General features: G+C 50.9%; 2 protein-coding genes across 9 annotated transcripts in view; both read right to left on the reverse strand.

Moving 5' to 3' along the window:
• Positions 1-601: 601 nt before the first annotated feature.
• On the reverse strand, positions 602-18,601 carry GET4 (guided entry of tail-anchored proteins factor 4). 2 transcript variants are annotated; one of them, XM_084764271.1, is made up of 9 exons: positions 18,195-18,601; positions 8,510-8,588; positions 8,109-8,187; positions 7,337-7,486; positions 4,681-4,819; positions 3,117-3,257; positions 2,958-3,033; positions 2,794-2,866; positions 602-941 (listed from the first exon to the last, which is right to left on the reverse strand). In XM_084764271.1, the coding sequence occupies exons 1-9, from the start codon at positions 18,359-18,361 to the stop codon at positions 853-855; spliced, it is 993 nt and encodes a 330-aa protein (XP_084620397.1). In that variant the 5' UTR covers positions 18,362-18,601; the 3' UTR covers positions 602-852. The 2 variants fall into 2 exon arrangements, with proteins under 2 accessions (XP_084620397.1, XP_084620396.1); XM_084764270.1 differs by having other exon boundaries at positions 8,109-8,190.
• Positions 18,602-20,439: 1,838 nt separating this feature from the next.
• SUN1 (Sad1 and UNC84 domain containing 1) overlaps positions 20,440-23,147 on the reverse strand; it is a 49,762-nt gene continuing 47,054 nt past the window's right edge. For all 7 annotated transcript variants that reach the window (XM_084764247.1, XM_084764248.1, XM_084764246.1 and 4 more), the window contains 2 exons: positions 22,095-22,187; positions 20,440-21,826 (listed from right to left, as the gene is read on the reverse strand). In XM_084764247.1, coding sequence (XP_084620373.1) covers positions 21,713-21,826; positions 22,095-22,187 — 207 coding nt within the window. In that variant the 3' untranslated portion in view covers positions 20,440-21,712. The remainder of the gene's footprint in view (positions 21,827-22,094; positions 22,188-23,147) is intronic.

Genomic DNA, 23,147 nt, shown 5'->3' on the forward strand with positions numbered 1-23,147 from the left:
TGTGAAAAAATAAAGTGTCTCCCTTTATAATCAGACTGGTAGCGTGGATATTATCTGTGGTAATGGATGGAGTTGCTCATTCCTGGACTGGTTATTTGGTTAAGTCCTAAAACGTTAGGTTGAAAAAATCCCTCACCCAGTAAAAATAAATACTGCAACATGAAGGACATGGAGACCTACGGCACCTTTAAACCTCTCCAGAGCAGCAGCACGGGGCTCATGGGGACCGGTGGGGCTGCAACTTAACCGGAGAAGCCCAGACGATAGCAGGGGCCACAGCCCCATGGACCAAAGGACCTTGCTCTGGCCAGCTGCTTGCAACCTCCAAGGAGCCTGGCCACCACAGCACACGTGCTCTGTCCCTGGGAAGCACACCATGATTGCAAAGCGACTCTGTGTACAAACAAAAATCAAACAAACAAGAAAGCCGCTATTGTCTGAAGGACTCAGGATCCTGCCTGGCTCACAGCAGTGGCCACCACTACTCTGGCATGCCATGGCTGCGCTGGACACAGGAGAAGGGGTACCAGTCACTGACGCCAGGCTGCTGTGTCACCCTGCAGCCCTCCCCAAGGAACCAGAGACAAGGATGGCAGCGGGGTGCTGCAGCAAGGCCTGCGCTTTATTGTGGGTGATCTGAAGGAACACGGTTGGCCAGCAGGAGCTGGGCCTTGCTCTTGGTCCTGGCCACACAGCCCTCAACCACCATACATAAATAGGGACAGACTCTGCACAGGCGACCCCTCCAGCCACGGAGGAGGAGCCCACTGGTAAGGGGCCTCGTGGCCAGCCTGGCACTGAATCCGTCCCAGCGGTGCTGGCCATGGGCATCTCCATACTGGCCAGGCAGCTTCAGTCCAGCTCGATGGGGCTGCTGTCATCCTGGCTCTCTTCCCCTTCCTCCTGTTCCGAGGAGCCCATGAGGCTGCTCAGCAGGTTCCCTAGAGGGAGACACCGGCCAGCCAGTGATGGTTAAAACACAGAGGCAATGTTCCCCTGGAAGCCCAGCCTCCCCAGGAAGCCCACTGCCTAGGTCATTACACTCAAGTGGGATCCCTAGACAAAGACACAGGCAGCCATGTGTTGTCAGGGCGTAGGGACAGTGCTGCTCTGGAAGCTCCACCTTCCCAGGGGAGCTTGATGCCTAGGTTGCCATGCTTTGCAGGAAAAAGAGCCCAGAGGCACAGCTGGTCAGGCACTGAGGGCCACACTAGGAATGTCCCTGATGACTAGTGATGGGGCAAGACAGACCCCCAGACCTCCCTTACCAGGGGAATCTGGCTGTCATGAAGGAGAAGCCCTAGTCCCATGGAGACCAGAAAAGGCTGCACAGCATAGGAAGCAGAGGCTCAAGGCCACACCTGAGATGCTCACAACTGCCTCCTGTATGTACACCTCAAACACATGGGACTTACAGTGACCACATACATGCCAACCCTGACCCCAGAATTCTCTACCCTTGAGAGTGGCAGAGCCAGTGGGTGTTCTGCCAGGCTGCGTGGATGTGGAAATGTAGGTGCTTCTCTGCCTGCACTACCCTGTGACCCCCTGGGTACCCAGTAGGCATTTCTGCAGGGAAGGGGGGTTGCTGGCTCCAAAGCTCTGTGGGATAAACAGGCACAGGTCCTGACAACCTCCAATTGCTACTGCAAACTGAGATATGCATGTATGCTTTTGGGAATGCCAATCAGAGATGCTCAGGCCAAGGACTCAGGCAGGAGAAAGCAGTAGCGCTCTGCAGGACACTGATGGAGACAGCTGAACCCTGCTCATGCCCTCGACAGGCAACAGGCTTCAAGAGAAGCATCAGAAGGAAAGGCAGGTGTGTGGGCTCACACCATCATCTCAGGACTAGGAGGCTGAGGCAGGAGGATCTCTGAGTTTAAGGTCAGCCTGGTTAACAGAGCTAGTTCCAAGACAACCAGAGCTATACAGGGAAACCCTGTCTTGAAAAGCCAAAGAGCTGTTTCTACCCTCTCTCTCTCTCCTCTTTCTCCTTCTTCTTTACCCTCTCTAACCCCCTCTATTCCCCTTCCCTCTCTCTCTTCCTCTCTCCCTCTGTCTCTCTCTGGGGTACCCTTCCCCCTTTTCCTTCTACCCCCTGCTTATTTAATAAATTCCATATAACTAAAAAAAAAAAAAAGAAAAAAGAAAAGAAAAGCCAAAGAAAACCAACCAACGAAACAAAAAACCACAAACCAAACCAAACAAAAACCCATGAAACTGGAAGGGCTGGAGAGAAGATGCAGGTCAGAGGCAAAGAATTTGTCTAGTGAGTTCAAGAACCTCATTGAGTTTCCAGCACCAGACTAAGAAAAGTAGCCAGGCGCAGTGGCACACGCCTGTAATTCCAGCACTCAGGAAGGCAGAGGCAGAGGCAGGCGGATCTCTGTGAGTTCAAGGCCAGCCTGCTCTACAAAGGGAGTCCAGGACAACCAAGGCTACACAGAGAAACCTGGTCTCAAAAAAGAAAAACAAAACAGAACAACAACAACAAAAAAACCCAAAAAACAAAAAACACCCTCTCCCAAAAAAATGAAAAAAAAAAAAAAAAGAAAAAAGAAAATCAGACACTTGAAATGCCCAGAGGACTACACTGTACTGGCCCTGCCTTGGTGGAGAGGTTCTCCTATTTGGAGTTCAGACCCACCAGGTGGTACCCAGTGAACAACCTGACCAACAGTCACAGACTTCATCATCAAGTAAAAAACCTGTGTCCACAAAGGGAACCTAGAAACATGGCAGAAAGGATTGAGGGGAGCCATCTATAGGGGACCAGACCACATGGCTCACCTAGCAAGCCTCCATAGGAGGATGTCTGCTTTGGCGGCACACCGAAGAAGAGCTGTCCGATCCTGTCGAGGTACTGTAAGAGGCAGGGCAGGGGGTCAGCAGGTGAGCATGGTGCTCAGCTGCTGCCCAGGGTGGGGAGCCACAGCCAAGTGCAAGAGCCTCACCTCGTTGTACATGGGGTCCCTCCGCAGGGACGGCTGGTACTGCTCGCACAGCACTGTGAACACAGCCAGCTTGCCACTGTAACAAGAGCCAGGGATGACTCCCAAGGATTATCTGTGGGTCCACAACAACACACCCATCACCCAGACAGATGGACTCACCCATCCACAGCCAGCAGCAGAAACCAGATGAAGTTGAGCAGGGGTTGAACGAAGGGCGGCCCATCTTCGATGGATGGGTGCTTCTGTGTGTATGTTGTAAAGACCACCAGTGCGCTGTTCTTGTTTTTCAAACAGAGAAACCTGCGTAAGAATATCCAATGAGTGAATCCCACAGGCAGACTCAGGCCAAGACAACAGCCAAGACCGTGCCTGACTGACAGCAGCACCCAACTCTAGTCTGGCACTACAGGGCAACTATGAGGCCAGGCTGAGTCCTGATGGCTGCCCCATGGGGTTAGGTGGGTGCTCACTTCTCAACTATGGCCTCTGCTTTCTCCACACCCGCCTGCAACTGTCACAGAAGCACATGGTGCAGGGGGCTGGGTAGGAAACAGCCTACTGACCCTGATGCTATGTTGGACTCTAGGCAGCCTTGGCCTCTGCCCAGGATGCTATACCAGCAGTCCTAAATCCGTCAAGGGGGGGAAAAAAAAGGGCCACAGTCTCCAGTGAGGAGACAACAGCTGCAGTACACGCCCAGAGCCAGGCTGGCGAGCTTGCTGTATTACACAATTCCTGTGGATGAGGGCCGAAGCAAGAGAACTGCTCTATAGTGAGAACTTTCTCAAAAGTAAAAAAGTGGGGGCTGGAGAGATGGAGCAGAGATTAGAGCACCATCTGTTCTTCCAAAGGTCTTGAGTTCAATTCCTAGCAACCACACGGTGGCTCACAACCATCTATAATGAGATCTGGTACCTTCTTGTGGCGGGCAGGCATATATGCAGGCAGTATAAATAATAAATAAATATTAAAAAAAAAAGTAAATAAAGTGCTCTGAGCACCCACAGCAGTAGAGCATTTTCATGGATGACCACAGGTGAGCACTATTCCTTAGGAAGGGGAGGTTGAGGTCTGAAGAGGCAGATGAGGTGGCTCAGCAGTAAGGTGCTCGCCATCAAACCAATGATGAGTTCAATCCCAGGACCAACATGGTGGAAGGAGAGGACTCCAGAAAGTTGCCCTCTGACCTTTACACGTGCACATCAGAGCAAGTGTCCCTACAACTCCCACTCTACACAAACTAAGTAAGTGAGTAAATATGTAATTTAAAAACATCCAGGTTTAAGCCAGGTGGCAGCAGTACACGCCTTTAATCCCAGGCAGGTCAATCTCTGTGAGTTCGAGGCCAGCCTGGTCTACAGAGTGAATTCCAGGACAGCCAGGGCTACAGAGAAACCCTGTCTCGGGGGAGAAACAAAACAAAACAACACCCAGGTTTAAAACAAACAAACACAGGTGCTTTCCTGATGCAGGTGGAGATGAACCACCCTACCAGCTGGGGCTGTGCCTCAGTCCTCCAGTGAGGATGGGCATACACAAAGCTGCAGACGCCTATGCAGGGTGGGTGATGGTGCACCCGTGGACACTACGCTCCAGAGAAAGGACAGGCTGTCAGCCTTGGATCTGAGGTTCCCCCTCTAGCACTGCATAGTCTAAGGACAAGACAGCCTGCTCCAGGCTGTGAGCTGCACAGAAGTTCCACAAAGTTCTCATGACCACTTACTGTAACACAGCCTGAGCCACGAACATGTCCACCTCACTTCGGAAGCCTCGAGCGGTGGAGTACTCGACCAGCATGTTGGCACAGCCCTCACCGTCAGTGGAGTGCAGAAAGTGATACCGAGACTCACAGTAGTTTTGCTCTGTGAAGGGAAAGAATCTCCAGATGGGTACACCTGAGCACAGGGCGCACAGAGCCACCCACTCCTTCCCTGCCCCTACCCATTTGTCCTGGGCACACCTGCTGCCTTTGCTAGGCAGTAACCCTAGAACGAGCTATCCATCTGCACAGCTGTTGTGCACCTGCCTGTCACCCGCTTCTTTGTGCTCAGAGACTCAACACAGTGCTCAGTGAGCACTGTCATCCAACCTTTCTCCCTGTTCTAAGTGTGTGAAACTGCTATGTCTGGCTAATGCTTGTGTGTGTGTGAGCTGGGCCCATAGCAAGTTAATTCTGCTGACTTGCTATCTACTCAGAGAGTCCTGGCTGAGGGAAGCTCCTCTGCACACAGTAAAGATCATCAATGCCTGCTATGTTTAAATGCAGAAACCTGCCTAGCACTTTAACACCAAAAGCCTAATAGCAGAGCATGCTGGGAATTCTGAGTGCGCATCAAGGAGGGACCAGGGATCCCTTCTGCACCTGGAGCCTTGACAGCAGTAAGGAGATGGTCCTTCCTTGTCCCTGCTGTTTGACGTTGCAGTCTTCCCAGTCCAGATAGCCATTTAGAGCTCAGGGTTAGATGGAGGATGCTCTCTCCTCAGCAGGGCCTCCTGCTCTCTGCCTGACCTCACCTGGAGTGTCTTTAGACACAGATGCTGCTAACCACATTTGATATATGGCCTTTGACAGTTCCCTGCTAGCTCTCTCATCCCGGCGCCTACAGGATAATTAGGCTGTGTTCCCATTCATGATAGGAATGTGCTGCCAAATGCAAATCAAGCATCCTTGAAGTGCCTAATTCCAACCAACTATATACACCTATCTTGGGAACGCCCCCCACCCTCCCCAAGGAGGACAGCCTTGTTCTCCCCTAGTAAAGCTGAACCATCTCCCTGAAGTGGTTCCTGGAGTGCTCACTCTCCATTGTGCTCACGGCCTTCCAAGCCCTGTGCTTCACTTTCTGCTCCTGCCTTTGTGGAGCTGTGGTCAACAGCCCCCAGGGAAGAGGAGACCCACACCTCTCAACACCAGAAATTTAAGTACCCCAGCCCCTGACCCACCCACAAAGACCTTTTTTGCCCAGTGCTTTTGGCTGTCTGAGTGAGGAGAGAGAGAACCCATGCAAGCGTGAGCGCACAGTAATTAAGGCACATCCTCATTCCCAGCCCTGCGATGGGGCAAGGCACTCCACGCAGTGAATGGCAGCCCGCTTCCCCAGGTAGTCATGGTCCCTGGAGTAACTGTGGCCTGGGCTCAGTACCTCACCCAGGGAATACAGCCACACAACCTCTCTCAGACTTTGCTACTGAGTGGATGTGAGAAGCCCTGCCAACAGCAGCAGCATGCAGACTAGACATCTCCAGACCATGGACCAGGCATGTGCTGTGTGAAGGCCTGGCCCACGAGTGATGGGCAGCCTGCTATCAGCTGAAGGATATACAGCCCTCAAGAGGAAGGCAGAGCTGTGAGGCACACAATGGGGGTCGGGGTTCCCTCTGGTTTTTCCTGAACTTTCTGATCTTTCAATCTACAGAATCCTGATTGTTCTCACTGTGGCTCTGGGGTGAAGGCAGTGTGCACAGGGCCCAGGAAGAAGGAAAGAGGAGGTACCATAAGCCCATAGGATGTAGGGAACTCTGTTCCGGAACACTGGCTATGGGGGTGCACCTCTGGATGTGCACCTGCTAGACTCAAATAATGTGAACAGGTATATCCTGTGACTGCCATGGCTACCGCCAGAGGGGGGTGGCAGCCGGCCTTGCTCACAGAACTAGTCTATACCCAACTTTGGATAACATTACCCCTGGCTCAACCCTTTGGAATTCTTGAGGCAGAAAGGTAGGTGTTTTGTGTCCCACAGGTCACTGTGCACTTCCAAGCACTGCCTCCTCTCCCTCAAGCTCCATCAGGCACAGTGCACCCATTAGGAAAGCTGTATCGAGAATGCTACCCTACAGGGTATACAGTTCCACAGAAACTTCCCAGGAATGCCACCAGGGTGGGTATAGGAGCTGTTCAGGTCCCAGCAGACATTCACCAAGCACGTGTCTTTGTGCCTAAGCCAAGTCAAGAGCTAAGAAGACCAGGCACACCTGCAATCCACTCCATGGCCAAATAATCTAACAAAAGCTCACCCCAAAACTGAGATAAATATTAAGAGAACTACAAAGCAGGGAGCTACCAGAGGGATAAGGTACGGAGGTCCACTGAGGAAGGGAGGAGTGGGAGGTGTGGGAAGGGGAGCATGTGACCAGATGGACTAGGTTAGAGCCTGGAAAGAAGGCAGTACCATAAGCCAGGGGCCTTGTGAGCTGTGGAGGTTCCACTCAGGGCTGGTCTACTACCAAAGCCGAAATGTTGGTGGTATTGGCTAGCTGAAAGACAGCTTTTCAGTTTTTCCATAAAGAAAGATATACTTTCCCCACGGCCTCTCCCCAGTTATCAGCAGACAGCTACACAAAATTTAGCTGCTGGATATACAGGATTCCATGTGTACCTTTCCACAGCGTGAGGGCCAGCAGCTGGTGGAGCCGAGGATGACCCAGTTTCCCAGATCCTCCACTGGACCACTTCAGGGCTCTGGACACAAAAGCTACTCGCTCAGGAGAATTTGGATCCATCAAACTGAACACTTTAGCCAGATTTTCTGCAAATGACAGAATCAGACCCTTACCAAAGGCACATATAAGGTGTCACACATCAAGAAAAATCCAGCACTCTGTGAAGAAGCAGGAAAAGTACTGTATGTTTAAGACCAGCCTGGGGTACAATAGTCAGACCTTGCCTCAAACCCCCTCCCCCAATTATGTAACTCCAAGGGGGAGAGAAAAGCCCAGAAGCCACTGGAGGGCTGCTGGATGTCCCACATGCACCAGACAGGTCTGGGCCTCCTCTGGCTGGCTTGCCCACTGCCCTTCTGACTAAGTTGACGTAGATGGGCCCTGCTGGGAGGCAGATCTGTGGGAGCAGGCTGGGACCAGCAGGATGGCTCCAGCTGAGAGCGGTGGAGGCCACAGGGCAGTTTGTAGGAAGGATTTTAGCAGCCACATGCTGGCTTTGCGGGATCAGCTGCCAACAGGTCCATAGTGTTGTGTCCAACTGGGCATGGCCAGTGAGACCACCAATGACATAATCAGTTCTAAAGTGCAGAGCCCAACCCCCACCCCCAACAAGGGGGACTGGAGGTGGCGAGGAGGCTCTGGAGACCAGTCATGGAAGCCCACGTTGACAGGCTACTGCACGTTGCACCACACATATGGAGTCCTCACCCAGTAGCTCATCAGCTACGTCCGCCTCGGCCTTCTCCAGGGATTCGAGGACCAGCATGGACAGGTCAGCTGCACTGTTCTGCTGCAGAACAACCAACGTACAAAGTCATGGTCAACAACAGAGCCCCTGCCCTTCGGAAGATCCAGGTAAAGCAGGTGGCTGCAGGCTCTGCAGATGGCAGCCTACAAACACACAGCTAGGGATACTGCCTTGCCAGTGAGCAATGTAGCAGGGTCACTGGCAACTGGCAAACATAGAGAGCTAAGCCTAGAGCTCCAGCCACTAAGTCCCACAGCAACAGCCATGGAGACTAAGACCCTATGCCACTGGTGGCCAGGGCCCAGAGCAGCTCGATAGTTCCCTCGTCCCCCAAGGCCTCTTCCCGTCGAGGAGGGCTTACCTGGCCATGACTGAAGAAGAGCAATGCTCCCGAGTACATGAGCTCTCGGGCCTCTGCATGCTTGCTTTGGGACATGTATCTGCACACAGGGAAAGAGGGAAAGCCAGCCATGAGTGAGTGGGAAACCTAGCCGTGCACCATGCAGATGCCTGCTGGCCCTGCCTGGAGAGGCTACAAATACTTAGGTACCCTCCACCCCAGGCCCAACAAGTAACCCAGGGAGAAGTCAGTGCCATTTCCATCTCAAAACAGAAGGACTGGTCTGTATGTAGGCGACAAGAGGTCAGCTCCCTGGAGATGAGGATAATGATGGCTGCAGCAACTCTGCCAGGCCTAACTTGCCCAACTTCAATCAGCACCCTCCACACAACCTGTGTACTGCACCCTCTGATGAACAGGCCACTGGGGTGCCCTCACCCCATCACCCAAGAACACTGACTGCCAAGGCCCCATGGACAAAGCTGAAGTTTAAATGACTATACAAAAGCATTAATAGTACCGGCAACACCTAGTTCAAGCCTGGAGGTATGCTGTGACCTCACCAGAACCAATGGCTCTGAGGGGTGTAAAAGGCTCCTTAGTCCAAGAGGGGTAAATATACAAAGCGTAGGCAGCTTCTGAAACTCACAAACCTCACACACACACAGCCTCTCCCCAAGGTTATATGAACAGTAACAATTAGTGGGGAGAAGAGACCCACCCACGAGCTGAAAGCTGTGCAGGGAACGCCAATGATGAAGCTATCTTTGAGTCATCCTGGCTACATGCAGGTTCAATCATTTCTTTGGTCTGTTGGCAGTGACCAATAGGTATTTGTTCGTGTCTCTGCAGGAAGGGTCACAGAACACAGGAACCGACAGAACCAGTCAGTTGAGGAAGAGTGGTTGCACGGCCCAACATGGGTGGTGAGCCATGTGAGGATGGGAACATCTATGAAAGCAATCCCAAATTGGCTTCCTTTCCCCAGGTGGGATGGAACAAAGTATCTACTTGTTGGAGTGGTGGTTGGATGTTCCTGATCATGGGTTTTGCTAAGGCCAAGTTATCTGAAAGCAGAGCATCCCAGGCAGAGCCACTGGGTGGCCATCTTCTACTTGGTTTAGGAAATCACCCAAACCACTGATGGACTAGAGAATTTACAAGCCTTGGATGCAGCACAAACGGGAGCAAGCTGACATATCAGACACAGAGGGCATCCCACTACACCAGTCCCTAGTACTTGGCAGGCAAAGTAGAGAAAAGTAAAGATGAGAGTAAAACCCAAAACTTGGAAACTCATGGCAAGAAGCCAAGATCGAGGAGGAAGAGAACATGGTAGAAATTACAGAAGAGACTCTGTAAGTCCAACTTTTAAAAGGTAAAGTCCACAATTCAACAAGCAGATGGGCCAAGAAACTATGACAACCAGGGAGCACTTAGCATCCAAACTGCTTGGTTGGGCAAGACTTACACACAGTCAAAGGGCCTGTTACAGCCACAGCTCCGGAGGCTGTGGAACACATGGACTGATGAGATCAACTTGAGGGCAATGGAAGCAAAGAAACTAGGTAATACAATTATCCACTACTCCTTGAGACAAAGATTGCACAACCTGAGGCGACAGGTGGGAAATCAGCCCTAGGGTACTGGCTCTTAAAGCCATGAGGCGCCCTTGGGTTGTTGCTGGCTAAGGTCCCTATAAATCTATCAGGGACTGGAAGAGAACAGAGGAAAGACAAGCATTGCTGGGGACACTGCACAGGACAGAGGCTGTCTGATGCTCAGCTCACTAAGTCAGACAGAAGTGTGTTACAGGAGAGGCAGGAGAGGGGTTGACTGAGCAGGAGTCAGGGACTGGGATGAGGCTTTGCTACCCCCATACTGAGATGTGCTCTTCAGGAGGTAGGAGAAGCTCTGGCAGATCTGAAAGACATGGAAACCAGGTTCAGAAAATGGCAAAGCAATCAAAGAGGGAAGAAAGAAGAGAAAGATAACAAAAGGGTCTGCGCAGGCCACTCAAAGACAAACGTGCTAAGATCTGTGTAGAACAGGAGTTAGTGGGGGAAAACAATACTGGGGAAAAACAGTCGAGTGCTGTGCTAGTGAGCTCAGAGAAAACCTGAGGAACATTCTGCAGACAGCAATACTAAAACAGTTCAGATAAGAAAGAGTGGGCGGTTACTGTCCTCAGCGCAAAGCATACTGGGGCCCCTTTCAGCAGTGATGGTCTGGAGCCTGTCAGAACCAAGGAACCAGGTCCAGAGGCAAGCCAGAGAGTTCCTGCCTTCTCTGGGCCTGAGCCAAGGCAATCAGAGCAAGCCTGCCCAACAGAACACCAGGAGCAGAGCTGCACAGCAAGCCTGGAGCAGCAGCTGCCCAGGATGAGGTCAGACAGTTCATAGAACATGTCTGTGAGTTCTGGAGGACCAGAGGGGGTGCTGTCCCCCTACCATGGTACTGGACTTTTGACCCCAACGATCTTTCCTACTGGTCTGGTCTTGCAATCAACTGTTTTAGGATCATATTAGCTGTTCAAGACCACGGACAGTAATTTGGAATGGGTGGCAATGCATATCCAGAGAACTTGCCCACTCTTTCTAAAAAGGTTTACTACAGAATGCTAACCCTTTAAGTATCTTGCATGTAAAAGCATCTAGAACAAGAAATAGAGAAATTAAAAATTTTAAACAAAGGCAGCCTGCCTGAAAGGGAAAGGCACTCTCAGAAGCAGTACGGTTGTCAAATGAAAAATGCACTGCCAGGTGTGAACTATTTCTGTTAAGTTTTTGGCCCCAAAACCATAAAGGCTACATGCTAGAACCAGATGGTAAGTCCCTATTGCTAAAGATACCACATGCTTTGGCTGCATGACAGGGAGGAATAAGGCTGGAACTCAACTGAAAGCTCTCTCCCCACTCACAGGCTTTTGTAGTGCCAGAAGGTGCAGAGGCTGCGGGGGAGAACTGTTACTGACTGTCCTGGAAGGTCGTAGACCCTGCAAGCTATGGTACCAACATGACAGGAAAGATGGGCTCATGGATACAAGAGCAGCACGGCTGCTAAGGATGCAGCCAACCTCTTTTGGGTGAGATTTAAAGCCTTTCAAAACTCAATGGTATTGTGAGCCTGGGCAAAAACCCATAGCCAAGAAGGTGATGGGTCCCTATGGGAGGACTACAGCTATTGTTTTGCTAAATGTAAAGACTGTGCCTGCCAAATTAAACATCTGCATTTCCCTAACAGATTACTGCTGCTGGCCCCTCAACTGGTCATGGAAGGGAGTCTCTGCTTTGAAATGGGAGATGTAGTATAGAGCCTTATAGCAGATCAAACTTCTCAGATGGGCTGCTGTGGCCCCCACAAACGAAGGGAAAGAACCCCCACGTCCCAGCAAGCATTGCTGAAGAGGCAGTTGGGGAAGACTCTACAAATAGTAGAAAGGGGTGCCATGCCCTGTAGCTATACCTGAATTAAAACATTGGTGGGTGGGGTCACTTAAAACCCAGGGAGTAAATGAACAAGCCTCAAGAAATAAACAAACACCAGAAGTCTCAAGAAGTTCTTGCAACTTAAAAGATGCACAAGGTCTTTCCCAACAAGGAGACAGAAACAGAACCGCTAGATAGAGAAGGTATCTCCACCAGCTCAGCTGCCTGCAGACCATGCTGGAAATCCAGGGATACGGTCACTGCGCATACTGGGGTGGACTTTCCAATGCCCCAGCCACCTTTGGGTCGTCCATGCTCCTCTCAGTAGTCCCTCACCCATGCTCCTGTAGATAAATGCTTGGTTCACAAAGCTAGACTCGATGGAATTGTTAACTCTGGTCTGTTGTTGGTGCCCTACTAGGGGAAGAGATGTTTGCTCACATCTCCGCAAGCAAGGTCATGTAATACTGGTACTACAGAAGGGCATCTGGGAAAGCAAGTGCTGTACTCACAAGCAAGCAACCTCATGCTACAATCTGCATGAACAGAGACAACCAGTACTCTTCTTAATGACAGGACACTAGACTCCCAAGCCCTTGTATGTGGGGCTTATCAAGAGAAACACTCAGAGAAATGGAAGGAAGTATTCCTTCAAAGACCAAATTCCTGAGAGCAGAACCTGCCATTGACCATGCCCTACCTTATTGAAATCACCTATTGCCAGGTCAAGGAAAGCTTATAAAGGTAAAAGTTTCAGGCAACAATGAGAACACATTTCTAATTATAAAATTCCTGGAGCTGGTGTGGGGGGTGGTGTAGCTTTGCCTGATGGGCCAAGCTCTGGCGGCCCCAAGGAGACTCAGCAGCAGTGTCTCATCTAACTTATAAAGGAGGTCTGTGCCACGGCTCCAGCTGATCTTGCTTTCCCTGGCTGGGCACACTGCAGCACACCTGCCACCCTACACTTGGTGTGGGAGGATGGGGCTGAGGAGAGCTAACAGAATGCTTCCTTAGCACGCATGGAGGCCCAGGTTCCATCCTTAGCCCTGCAAAAACTGGCTATGGCTGTACAGTTGGGGTTTGTTTTTTTTTTTAACATAATCTCAATTGCTTGATTTTACCAATGAAGACTTGGGAGTCGGATGCTGGAGTGAAAGCCTGCTTGCTCAGAGAGCAGAGAAAGCATCAGCTGACCTTCCTCAGCTAATATCCCAGAAGCCATGTCTCCTTCCACGCCACCTCAAACACCTCCTCAAACTCAATCTCCCTCCTTTCTACTTCCAGTGCGTCTATCGGTCCTCCTGACTTTCTTTTACTCTCTCCGTTTTTTCTTATTATCTTATCTTTCCTGTCAACTGGTTGCTTGTTCTGCCTCTTGGCCTATGGCTGAGTTTATTTAATCCTGTTTACAAGATTCAAGCAGAAAGCTATTGGCTTAAAGGTGTGTGTTAAGGCTGAGCCACACCACAACTAAAATAACACAATCTTGGGGGCTTATAGTGTGATCAAATATCCCCAACACATATCTGTACCTTGGCTCTTAGGAGGGAGAGGCAGGAAGAGCAGAAGACCATCTCTGGTGACACAGAGAGTTGGAGGCCAACCTGGACTACAGGATCCATGTTGTGTTGGCTAAAGAGAGGACACTGGAGCTCGACAGAAGTTGGTTCATGGGCTAGGGAGATGTCTCAATGGGCTAAGTGTATGCTAAGCGAGTGTGAAAATCTGAGTTTACATCTCCAGCACCCACATAAACCCTGTGTATGTGTTGAGGAGGTGGCATTAAAGAAATGGTTCAGTGGTTAGAGCCCTGGCTGCTCTTCCAGAGGTCTCAGTTCCATAAACAGCACCAAATGTCAGCTCTCAGCTACTGTAACTCCAGTGCCGCCTTCTGGCCTTTGTGGGCACCAAGCACACACAGTGCACAGACATTCATGCAGACAAAACACCCATATACAAAATAAATATTTAAAAACTACAGCAACTGGTGTGGCTGTGTGTACCTGTCACTGAGTGCTGGCCTTGCTGGCCTATTAGCTCAGCTGAAATGGAAATGGTGAGTGCTAGGTTCAATGAGAGACTATCTCAAAAAAAAAAAAAAAAAAAAGGCAGAAGCAACTAATGAAGCAGCTTTGGCCTTCACAAAGGGAGGAACAGGGGCTGACCTAAAATGCTCAGCCAGCACACATGTCCAAGGACAAGGGAGTCTTTATTATGTCCCAGTAGCTTCAGACCCAAGGCCATGGTGTGCACAACACACACTATGTTTTCCTCTTCTTCTTTTTTTTTTTCCTTGAGACGGGTCTCCCTGTATAGCCCTGGCTGTCCTGGACTCGCTTTGTAGACCAGGCTGGCCTTGAACTCACAGCGACCCGCCTGCCTCTGCCTCCCAAGTGCTGGGATTAAAGGCGTGCGCCGCCACCACCACGCCCGGCTGATGTGCGCTTTCTTCTTGAACATTTCCTTATGTGACTTAGGAAAATAAGATTAGTGGCCATAAGAGACAATTTAAGCAGGTCCTGGGAAGAATCTGTTGTGCTCCATCCTGCAAAGAAATTCCTTAACACACAGGATGTTAAACAACACAACATCAAGGGATGTAAAACTTTCCAACCTTCAGGGAAGCTCTTTAAACTCAGGAAGAAAACATCTTCATCACTCCAGGAAGACTCTGAAACCCACCAGCTTTACTAGGCCCTTCCCTCTCTAAGCACTACAAATTTTAAGGAATATTGAGACTCTGGGACAAATTGCTTGAAAGAGCTGCCTGTAAGAGTCTCAGCCCAACTGCTCTGGAAAGGAAATTCTCCAGCCTGCTGTGTTGGCTGCAGGCTATGCTCCAGGTTTCCAGTTTTTGTCAACTGTCACCCACATTGAGGTGGGCTTTGGTGATGCAGCTGTCTCTGAGTCATTTCTGCTCCTGTAAGTAACCCCTCACCCATATTCCTAAGTAACCACAGCACAGCTCACTGGTTCACCAAGCTGGACTTTGATGGTATCAGTACTTTTGTCTGTCATCACTCCCTATCTGGGATGCTCACCTCTCCTCTTTTGTAGGACAGGAAGTGAGAAGTAGTGGGGGACTGGCCCAAAATAGGAAGGCTCCTCATCTATGCAAAGCAACCCACACTGGGCCCTGGATGACAGCATGGTGGTGCTGAGGTCACCCAGCCCAATCTCTGTGGGCTGCTTGGCTCCTTTTTCTCTCTGATAACACGCTAGGGGTGGTAAGGTTAAAGTGAGGTTGTGACAAATTCATGCGACAGAGTACTCTACGTGGGTCAGACTAAGAACACTTTGTTTAGTCAACTAAAAGTCACACGGATGGAGAGCCCCTTGACCACTGTACAGAACCAAAAACTAAAAAGAACTGTGCTGAACAAGACAAGTTGCCTGGGGGGGGGGGGTACCAGCAAGAGAAAGTCAGGGGTCACGAACATGGGCATTTGCAGCAACAGCAATTCCAAGTTTCCAAAGTAAAAAATAAATAAATAAATATTCACTTTAAACACATTAACACCACTTATTCAGTCAGAAAAGCTTAAAACAAAACAAAAACAAAACCAGGGCTGGTGAGATAATTCAGTTTAGCAAGTAAGGGTGATTGCCACCAAGACTGAAGAACTGAATTCAATCCTATGAGGAGGAGAAAAATGACTCCTACAAGTTCTTCTGACATTCACACGCGTGTGCAAAGACACACAGGGTTAGAAGCCAGTGCCTTTGAGCATTCTGATGTCTCTAGCGGTCCTACCCTACGGAATGACCCTGAGCCAACGTAGAACCACACAAGAACCTCTCGGCCCCCAGAGCAGCAGAGGTAAGGCAGTTGCAACGAGGGGCTCAGTCTCCCTTATTTTGAAGTAGTTCAGGGAAGCTGAGGCGGTTCAGTTCTGTCACAGGAACTGGGCCCCAGGAGAACGCTGTGCCCTGCAACACCCCACACTGCAGTCCTCTTGATGGCTAGCTCCTTGTGTGCTGAGAACACGCGGCTCCTTGGTTCACCTTGACTAAAAGAATTCTTCTGGTCACACAACACCAACAAGAATGTCCTCAGTCACAGGAGGGAGCGTTCAAAAAAGGAATGCGTTTATTCTGGGAGATTCACTTTTGTTGATTAATCAAAAAATGAGCCGGGCTGTGGTAGCGCATGCCTTTAATTTCCGCATTTCGGAGGCAGAGGCAGGTGAATCTGAGCTTGAGGTCAGCATGGTCTGCAGAGTGTATCTCCAGTGTTGCAGCAGTCTAGACAGCGACTGGCCTGCTACAGAGGAAGCCCTGCAGTCCAAAGCTGTGTCTGTCCCTTTGTTCATTCAAGAACTTCTTGGGCCAGGTGGCTAATCCTGTTCAATGACAGCTCAACTCACAGGAAACACTAGCCATTCAGCTGGCCTGATGACACAGGCCTGTCATCCCAGCTACTCAGGAAGCTGGGCCTGCATGGCCACAGAGAGGCTGTAGTGTATCTCAGAGGTGTAGCCCTTGCCTAGCACGTGAGATGTCCTGGGTTCCACCCCCTGCAGCACACAAAAACCTAACAACTAAAACCAGTTACTTTATTAATCATTCAATTGTCACTTCTACCTGAAACACTTTGTTTTTGAAGACAGGGTTTTTTTTTGTGTGTGTAAAGCCTTGGCTGTCCTAGACCTCACTTTGTAGACCAGGATGGCCTCGAACTCATAGAGATATACCCTCCTTGGCCTTCTGAATGCCTGGATTAAAGACGTGTGCCACTGAGCTTGGTTACAGACTTTTAACTAAAGGATAAAGCAAGTGCCTTCCCAATATAATTGGGAGTTTAAAAAAAAAAAAAAAAGCATGCAGGACACTGTGATGAAACCAGATGTGGCCAGACTGGTTTGTATTTATAGTGTCTGGTTTGGTACACAGAAAATTCTCCAAGGCTGCCCTTCAGGTAACCTGTGATTAAGGACTAATGCCTTCGATAAGCTGATAGTGACTAAACTAAAGCTTCTAATCCAGGCCGATCACTAGGTAAAGCAAATGGAAAATCTTTGAAACCAAGGATGCCAGGGTTCATCCCAGACCTGCCAAGGCCCTGGCCTGAGCTGTGTCCTGGGGGGAACTACTGCTGGGCTGGTCCCTGATGACTTGGTAACTCCTCACACATACTGCCTTCATCACATGTCCTTCCCGACTCTGTTCACCTAGCTACTTTCCAGGCTCACTCTGGACGTGTGTGTGTGTGTGTAGGGGAGTGGGAACTGTCCTCAAAAGTAAACAAGTATCACTCAGGAGCCAGAGGGTTCCCAGAACACTGATACTGATCTGCAGCCCTGCACAGCCACTGTGTAAGGTGTCACCCACTGCCAGGGCAGCTTTATCCAACCTATAGAGAACACACCATGCCAGGATCAAGCTGGAGGGGAGGGATCGTAGGAGGAGTCCCACAGTGCGCTCAGGCCCTAGGTGACAGTTAACAGGTAGTTGAAAATGTGCATCTGGCCTTGCACCTCTATGCAGACACAAGATAACCCACTCTCTACTCATTTTTGCTGTAGGCCTACAATTGCCCTAAAACAAAAATCTATCAAAACGGAAAGTCTGAGGGGCGTAGAGGCCAAAGCCCCACCACGGACATGGAGCAGGAACGCTGCTGCTGCCCTGCAGTCAGGACTACAGGTCCAAGTGGGGGATTATCAGGAAGCAGATGCACGCTGGCAGGAAGCTGGAAGCAGCCCTGCAGATGGACACGGGCTGGCCAGTGTCTGCCCCATGACCACACTTACGCGTGCTCTGCCACTCCAGTCACTGGCCACAGAGAGGACCACGAAAAACTACTCGGGGAACGGGGAACAGGACCTGACTACCAACGAAGAGTCTCAGGGGAAGGGGAGGCCAGGCGAGGAAGAGGGTGGGTTACAGAGAGGAGGAATGGCGGGAAGAGAGGCCCACAAGAGGGGAGGAGGCCTAAGAGAAAGAGAGCAGAGAGGCCAGGAATAAACCTGGGCCCAGGGAAAGGAAGGCCTGGGAAGAAGTTGGCTGGGGAAGCAGGCCTGCGAAGGGGTAGGAAGGACGGAGGAAGGACAGCACACCGACGAAGACAGGGACCCAGAAAGGCAAGGCCGAGAGGAGGAGTGGGGGGGAAGCCAGGCGGGGAAGAGGAGGCCCTGCCGAGTAGTCCAAGCCCGCCGCCCCCGCTCCGACCCGCGACAGGCAGCCGCAAGAACCAATGAGAGTGCGGGGCGCCGCAGCGCAGCCAATGAGCAGCAGTGGAGGCGGGGCCTCGGCTCCAAGCCACCGCCCGCGCCCACCTGAAGAAGAGGGTCCGGTACATCTGGTGCGCCTCGTAGTAGTCGCCCTTCTCGACGCTGGCACGCAGCTTGCCTTCCACGCGCTGGACGCCTCCGCGATTGCGGGCGCCGTTGCGGGCGCCCTCCTGCTCTGCCATCGCCGCCGCCGCCGCCGCCGCCGCCGCCATGGGCCGGCGTTCCGCGCAGAGCTGACGCTGTCGCAGGCGCGGTCGGCGGCGCCTCCCGGCTTCCGTCCCTGCGGCCGCCGCACGCCCTCTACGGTGGCCACGAGGAGCCGCGCGAGGGCGGGCGCGCCGCGGGCCGCACGTGACCAGGGGCGGAGCCACGGAGTCCGGCGGGATCCGCCAGTGCCGCGCGAGGCCACGCACCCGGCGGGTCTTGGAAGGACCCTGCGAGCGTGGGCCCGGAAACGCAGACGGATGGGGTTCGCAGGCTATCACGCATCCGGGGAGGGACGTGCTGGTAGTCACGCGAGAGTGGGCGGGGTCTTGGGCGGGGCTACACGCTGCTTTAGCGAGTGGCGTCACTGGACAATGTGACCAGCGGCGCAGGCAGAGCTAGTAAATTGGGCCAGAAGACGCCGCGATAAACTGACGACTATTCGCGGACCCCGGAAATTGCCCTGGGCAGACGGATGAACCAGACACACTTTAGGACGCTTGGCCGGCCTCACACCTGCCCGAGGTCAGTCATCTTGAGTGACACCGGGGACAGGGCAATATGCTCAGACTAGACACTGATGGAGACAGAAGACCTGGCCTTGGTTGGAGCAGGTGACTGCGGGGAAGGGGAGACCTGGCCATGACTAATTGGAGGCAAGGGTGCTGGCCACGGTCAAGAGTCATCATTTGACAGCACCTAAGAGTCAAGTGACAGAACCCCACACAGATCCTTGAAAAACTGTTTTGCGCCGGGCGTGGTGGCGCACACCTCTAATCCCAGCACTCGGGAGGCAGAGGTAGGCGGATCTCTGTGGGTTCGAGGCCAGCCTGGTCTACAAAGTGAGTCCAGGACATCCAAGGCTGTTACACAGAGAAACCCTGTCTCAAAGCTAAGAAAAAAAGTTTTGCATGCTGGAGATCAAATCTAGGGCCTCTATTGTTCAGTAACTGAGCTACACTCTCAACCCTCATTTTACTTTGATATAGGGTCTGCCTGTGTTACTCAAGTTGACCTTTGAACTCATGACCCTCCTACCTCAACCTTCCTACTCTGATAGTTCTGTGGCTGCAGAGTCCAGCTGGACTAGCAGCACTTTATGCACGCACCATTATGCATGCTGATGTTGACAAGTCTGTCGACAGGATCTCTGACAGCACTCCACCCTTCTGTGATGAAAGATGATGCTCAGTGGGCACTGCCATATAAGGGCCACTTGGGCACAGCAACACAATGCCAGGTCGGTCTACCTGATGGTCTAGACACTGCCAGGGGATGACTTATTTGAATCAGATGGAGTTTGTCACAAATTCTTTTTGTAATTCTTTTTCCTCCCAGACAGGGTCTATTATGTTGCCCTGGCTAGCTGTTCTGGAACTTGCTATTAGTGATCCATCTGCTTTCTACCTCCTGAGCGCTGTGATTAAAGGTGGGTGCCACCTTCCTGGTTGGAATTTAGATCCAACTGACACCAGGTATTCAAGTTAAGCCCTGGTAACAGGATTCCTTTATAAAGAAACAGCTGGATGGTGGTAGCACTCAGCGTTAATCCCTGCACTCAGGAGGCAGAGACAAGCAGATCTGAATTCAAGATCAGCCTGGTCTACAGAGTGAGTTCTAAGATAGTAAGAGCCAGGGTTACATAGAAAAACATTGTCGGGGAGTTTGGGGGTTGGAAAAAAAAAAAGGAAACAAAACAAACAACAGGAATACCTATGAACTCCAGATGCTTAAACCGGTGTGACACTGCTGCATACATGGTAGGAACCACAGCTGTTAAAAGGTATGGAAAATGCTCCAAAATATATTTGGCAGGCTGTGGTGGCAGGGTGCTCTGCGCTTTGCGACCATATCCAGACTTGAAGCCTCTGTGCACCTCCTTTGGGCCTGACTGGACTGTCTCTGAGCAGATTCCTCTAAGGAAGAAGAGGATGGAGGCTTCGGAGGACAGTGGCAGTTCCTGCAGAACTTAGCAGGAACTCTCCAAGCACACAACCTAGCAATCCCTCCCCACTCACATGGGCAGAGATAAGACAAGCTGAGAAAAGAAATACACGCTTTTATTAGTCACTTGAAATAGCACATGCACTTTTAAAAATTAACTCTTTTATTTAAACATCTCAATAGCATCTTAATTTGGTGGCAGTAGAAGCACTACCAAAGACAAATGTTCTGAAAAGCATTTACAAAAATACATTGCACAAAGTCCTATCTTGCATCTTTAAAAATAAATATTCAAAATATCTCCACCCCCAACTCCCAAACTTAGTTTAATATAGGAAATTCTGACTTCTGCATGTAATCTGGAGTATGTAAGATGTGTGCACATCACCCAACCTGGCCACACAGGCAGTGGTTCTAACCCTATGGAGTGGGATGTGCTTCGGGCCACTGTCTCAAGGACTGCTTGCACTATGCACAAAATTCCAGAACTCTGAGCCCCAGCAGCTGAGTTTGTGTTCTGCCAATGAAACTTAACAATTCTTTAGGTAAAACATCTAGACAATTCAAGTGTCCAGATGATGGTTCAGTTATAAAGTCTGCTCACAAAATAGTCTAAATATTAAATATTAATTATAACCAAACGAGTCACTGAGGAAGGGCCAATAATGGTAGAGAGGCAAACCCAAGAGCAGCAGAAAATGCTACTGTGGGAAAGACCAAGAGTGACAGCAATTAGCACCACCCAATAGGGTGGCATTTTAGTGTTCCCCCTTCAGCAGAGCTTAATATAGCTTGACGACACCAGAGGGTCACATCTTAAGAGGTTCCTGTCCATTCTGTGAATCTGCCAAGAATGGCGTGGCTGAGACCCAAGAGCACCATTCATGATATGTGCACCCCCACTGTCCTTTTGAGTCATGCCTTAAGAAAGAATCAGGAGTCCCAGCTAAAAGCACAGAGTTCAGGACATACTCAGCCAGCCTCTCCTTACCAGGGAACCTGGAAGGGGTCAGACTGAAGATGGAGCAACAGTTTTCCCTGAAAGAAACACACGGTTTAGCAGATGGGACTTTTGCCTTCCTGACAGCCACAGGACAGCCAGCCTGGAGCTCTTGGCCTTCATGTCAGGAGCCTGGAAACCTGCCAGCCTATCTGCTTCTTGACTTTATGCATTGAGGCAAATCCCCAAGTCAAAGGGAGTGTCTGAGAACCATACATTCAAATGAATTCAGAGAGCCTGCCAGGCTTTTGGGCTCTGAGCACACACACATAGCCTCAGAGGACTTAACATGTCCTCATGGCCATCACACATTTATTGAGGGTGACAGGTTGCTATGCTCACATGCTCTCTTCCCCAAAGGGTTCCAGTGTTATGGCGTCTTGGTATATACAGACATGTACATGGCTGGAGTGCTCTACTGGGCAGGCTCTCCGTGGACTCGGAACCGGTAGAGGCAGGTGTACTCAGGGTGGCCCCAGTTGGACAGGACCCGAAGCTCTACTATCTGGAAGGCTTGGTCAGGCCTTTCCTGAAGTTGAGGGAATAAGTTATTTCACATTAGCAGTCAGACCATCCACCACCACCAGTCCCTTCCCCTGTGGGATATGTGACAGAATGCAGCAAATAAACCTCAGGGGTACTTAGGACCCATGGCACAAGTGTTGACAGCACAGGCTAGCTACTGTGTTCGGTCTTTTACAGACACAGAGCAGAGCCAAGGGCTGATCCTCACCACCCTCTCCACTTGCCTGTCCCCACAAAGGCATGAACGAGGGAGGAAGGATCTTTGCGCTTACCAGTGTGTGGAACATCTGGAGAGAGTCCCCTTCCTGGTCATAGGTGAACCGTCCCAGAGGCTGCCCCTCTTCCTGATACTCAGTTTCCAGTCCCTGCAGTGACGACATGTTACAGCAGAGGTAACAACAGTCCCTACTACACCCTTGCTGCCCTGAGTAACAAGCTGCCTCCCCTGAGAAAGACCTGATGAGGTCCTCCCTGGAGGGGCACACTGTCACTGGCTTCCCATAACTCACAACCATTCAAGGGTACAGAGCCAACAGAGGGCCAGCTTGTGATAGCTATGTTCCCTCTTAGCACTCCCATAGCCCAGATGCCCTCAAGAACACCTGTGCAGATTTCTAGGTTCCCCCAAGTAAGGGATATAAGCAGTATGTGAGCAGCAGATAGGCTGGAGCGAAGTGGGAAGTTCTAGGGATGACGGCTGTGGATATGGGCAAGAGTGACCATCCCTAAGGCTACCACATGCCACTTAGATATGCTTAAAATGATGGGGTCTACAGTAGAGGAACTGTAAAGGACTTTATAATGGGAAAGAAAGGGCTTCACAGGCAATTAGCAGATACTAACAGTGACAAAAGGACCCCATGACAGTGAAACATGACTAAGAGAGGTGGTGAGTTCCAGAAGCTATAAGAGATCAACATGGCTTCCAAAGAGAGGGCGAGGGGGAGAGGGGAGCATACAACCACTGTGTAGAGCTAGTAAAAGGCCTTAACTGTGCCCCCAGAGGCATATACAGCAAGACTATGTCTCAGAGGCTGGGAATGTAGCTCAGTTAGCCTTTACCTAGAGTTCACCAACAGAGGATTTGGACATTTGGCTCCATGGTAGACCATCTGCCTAGAATCCCCCAGTAAGGGGCTGGGGACATGGCTGTGGTAGAGCACCTGTCTAGAATCCCCCAGTGAGGGGATGGGGTGTGGCTCAGTAGTAGAGCACCTGCCTAGACTCCCCCAGTGAGGGGCTGGGGGTGTGGCTCAGTAGAGCACCTGCCTAGAATCCCCCAGTGAAGGGCTAGGGTGTGGCTCAGTAGTAGAGCACCTGCCTAG

This window comes from Acomys minous, assembly GCF_964271855.1.
Source record: "Acomys minous genome assembly, chromosome: 16".
Lineage (NCBI taxonomy): Eukaryota > Metazoa > Chordata > Mammalia > Rodentia > Muridae > Acomys > Acomys minous.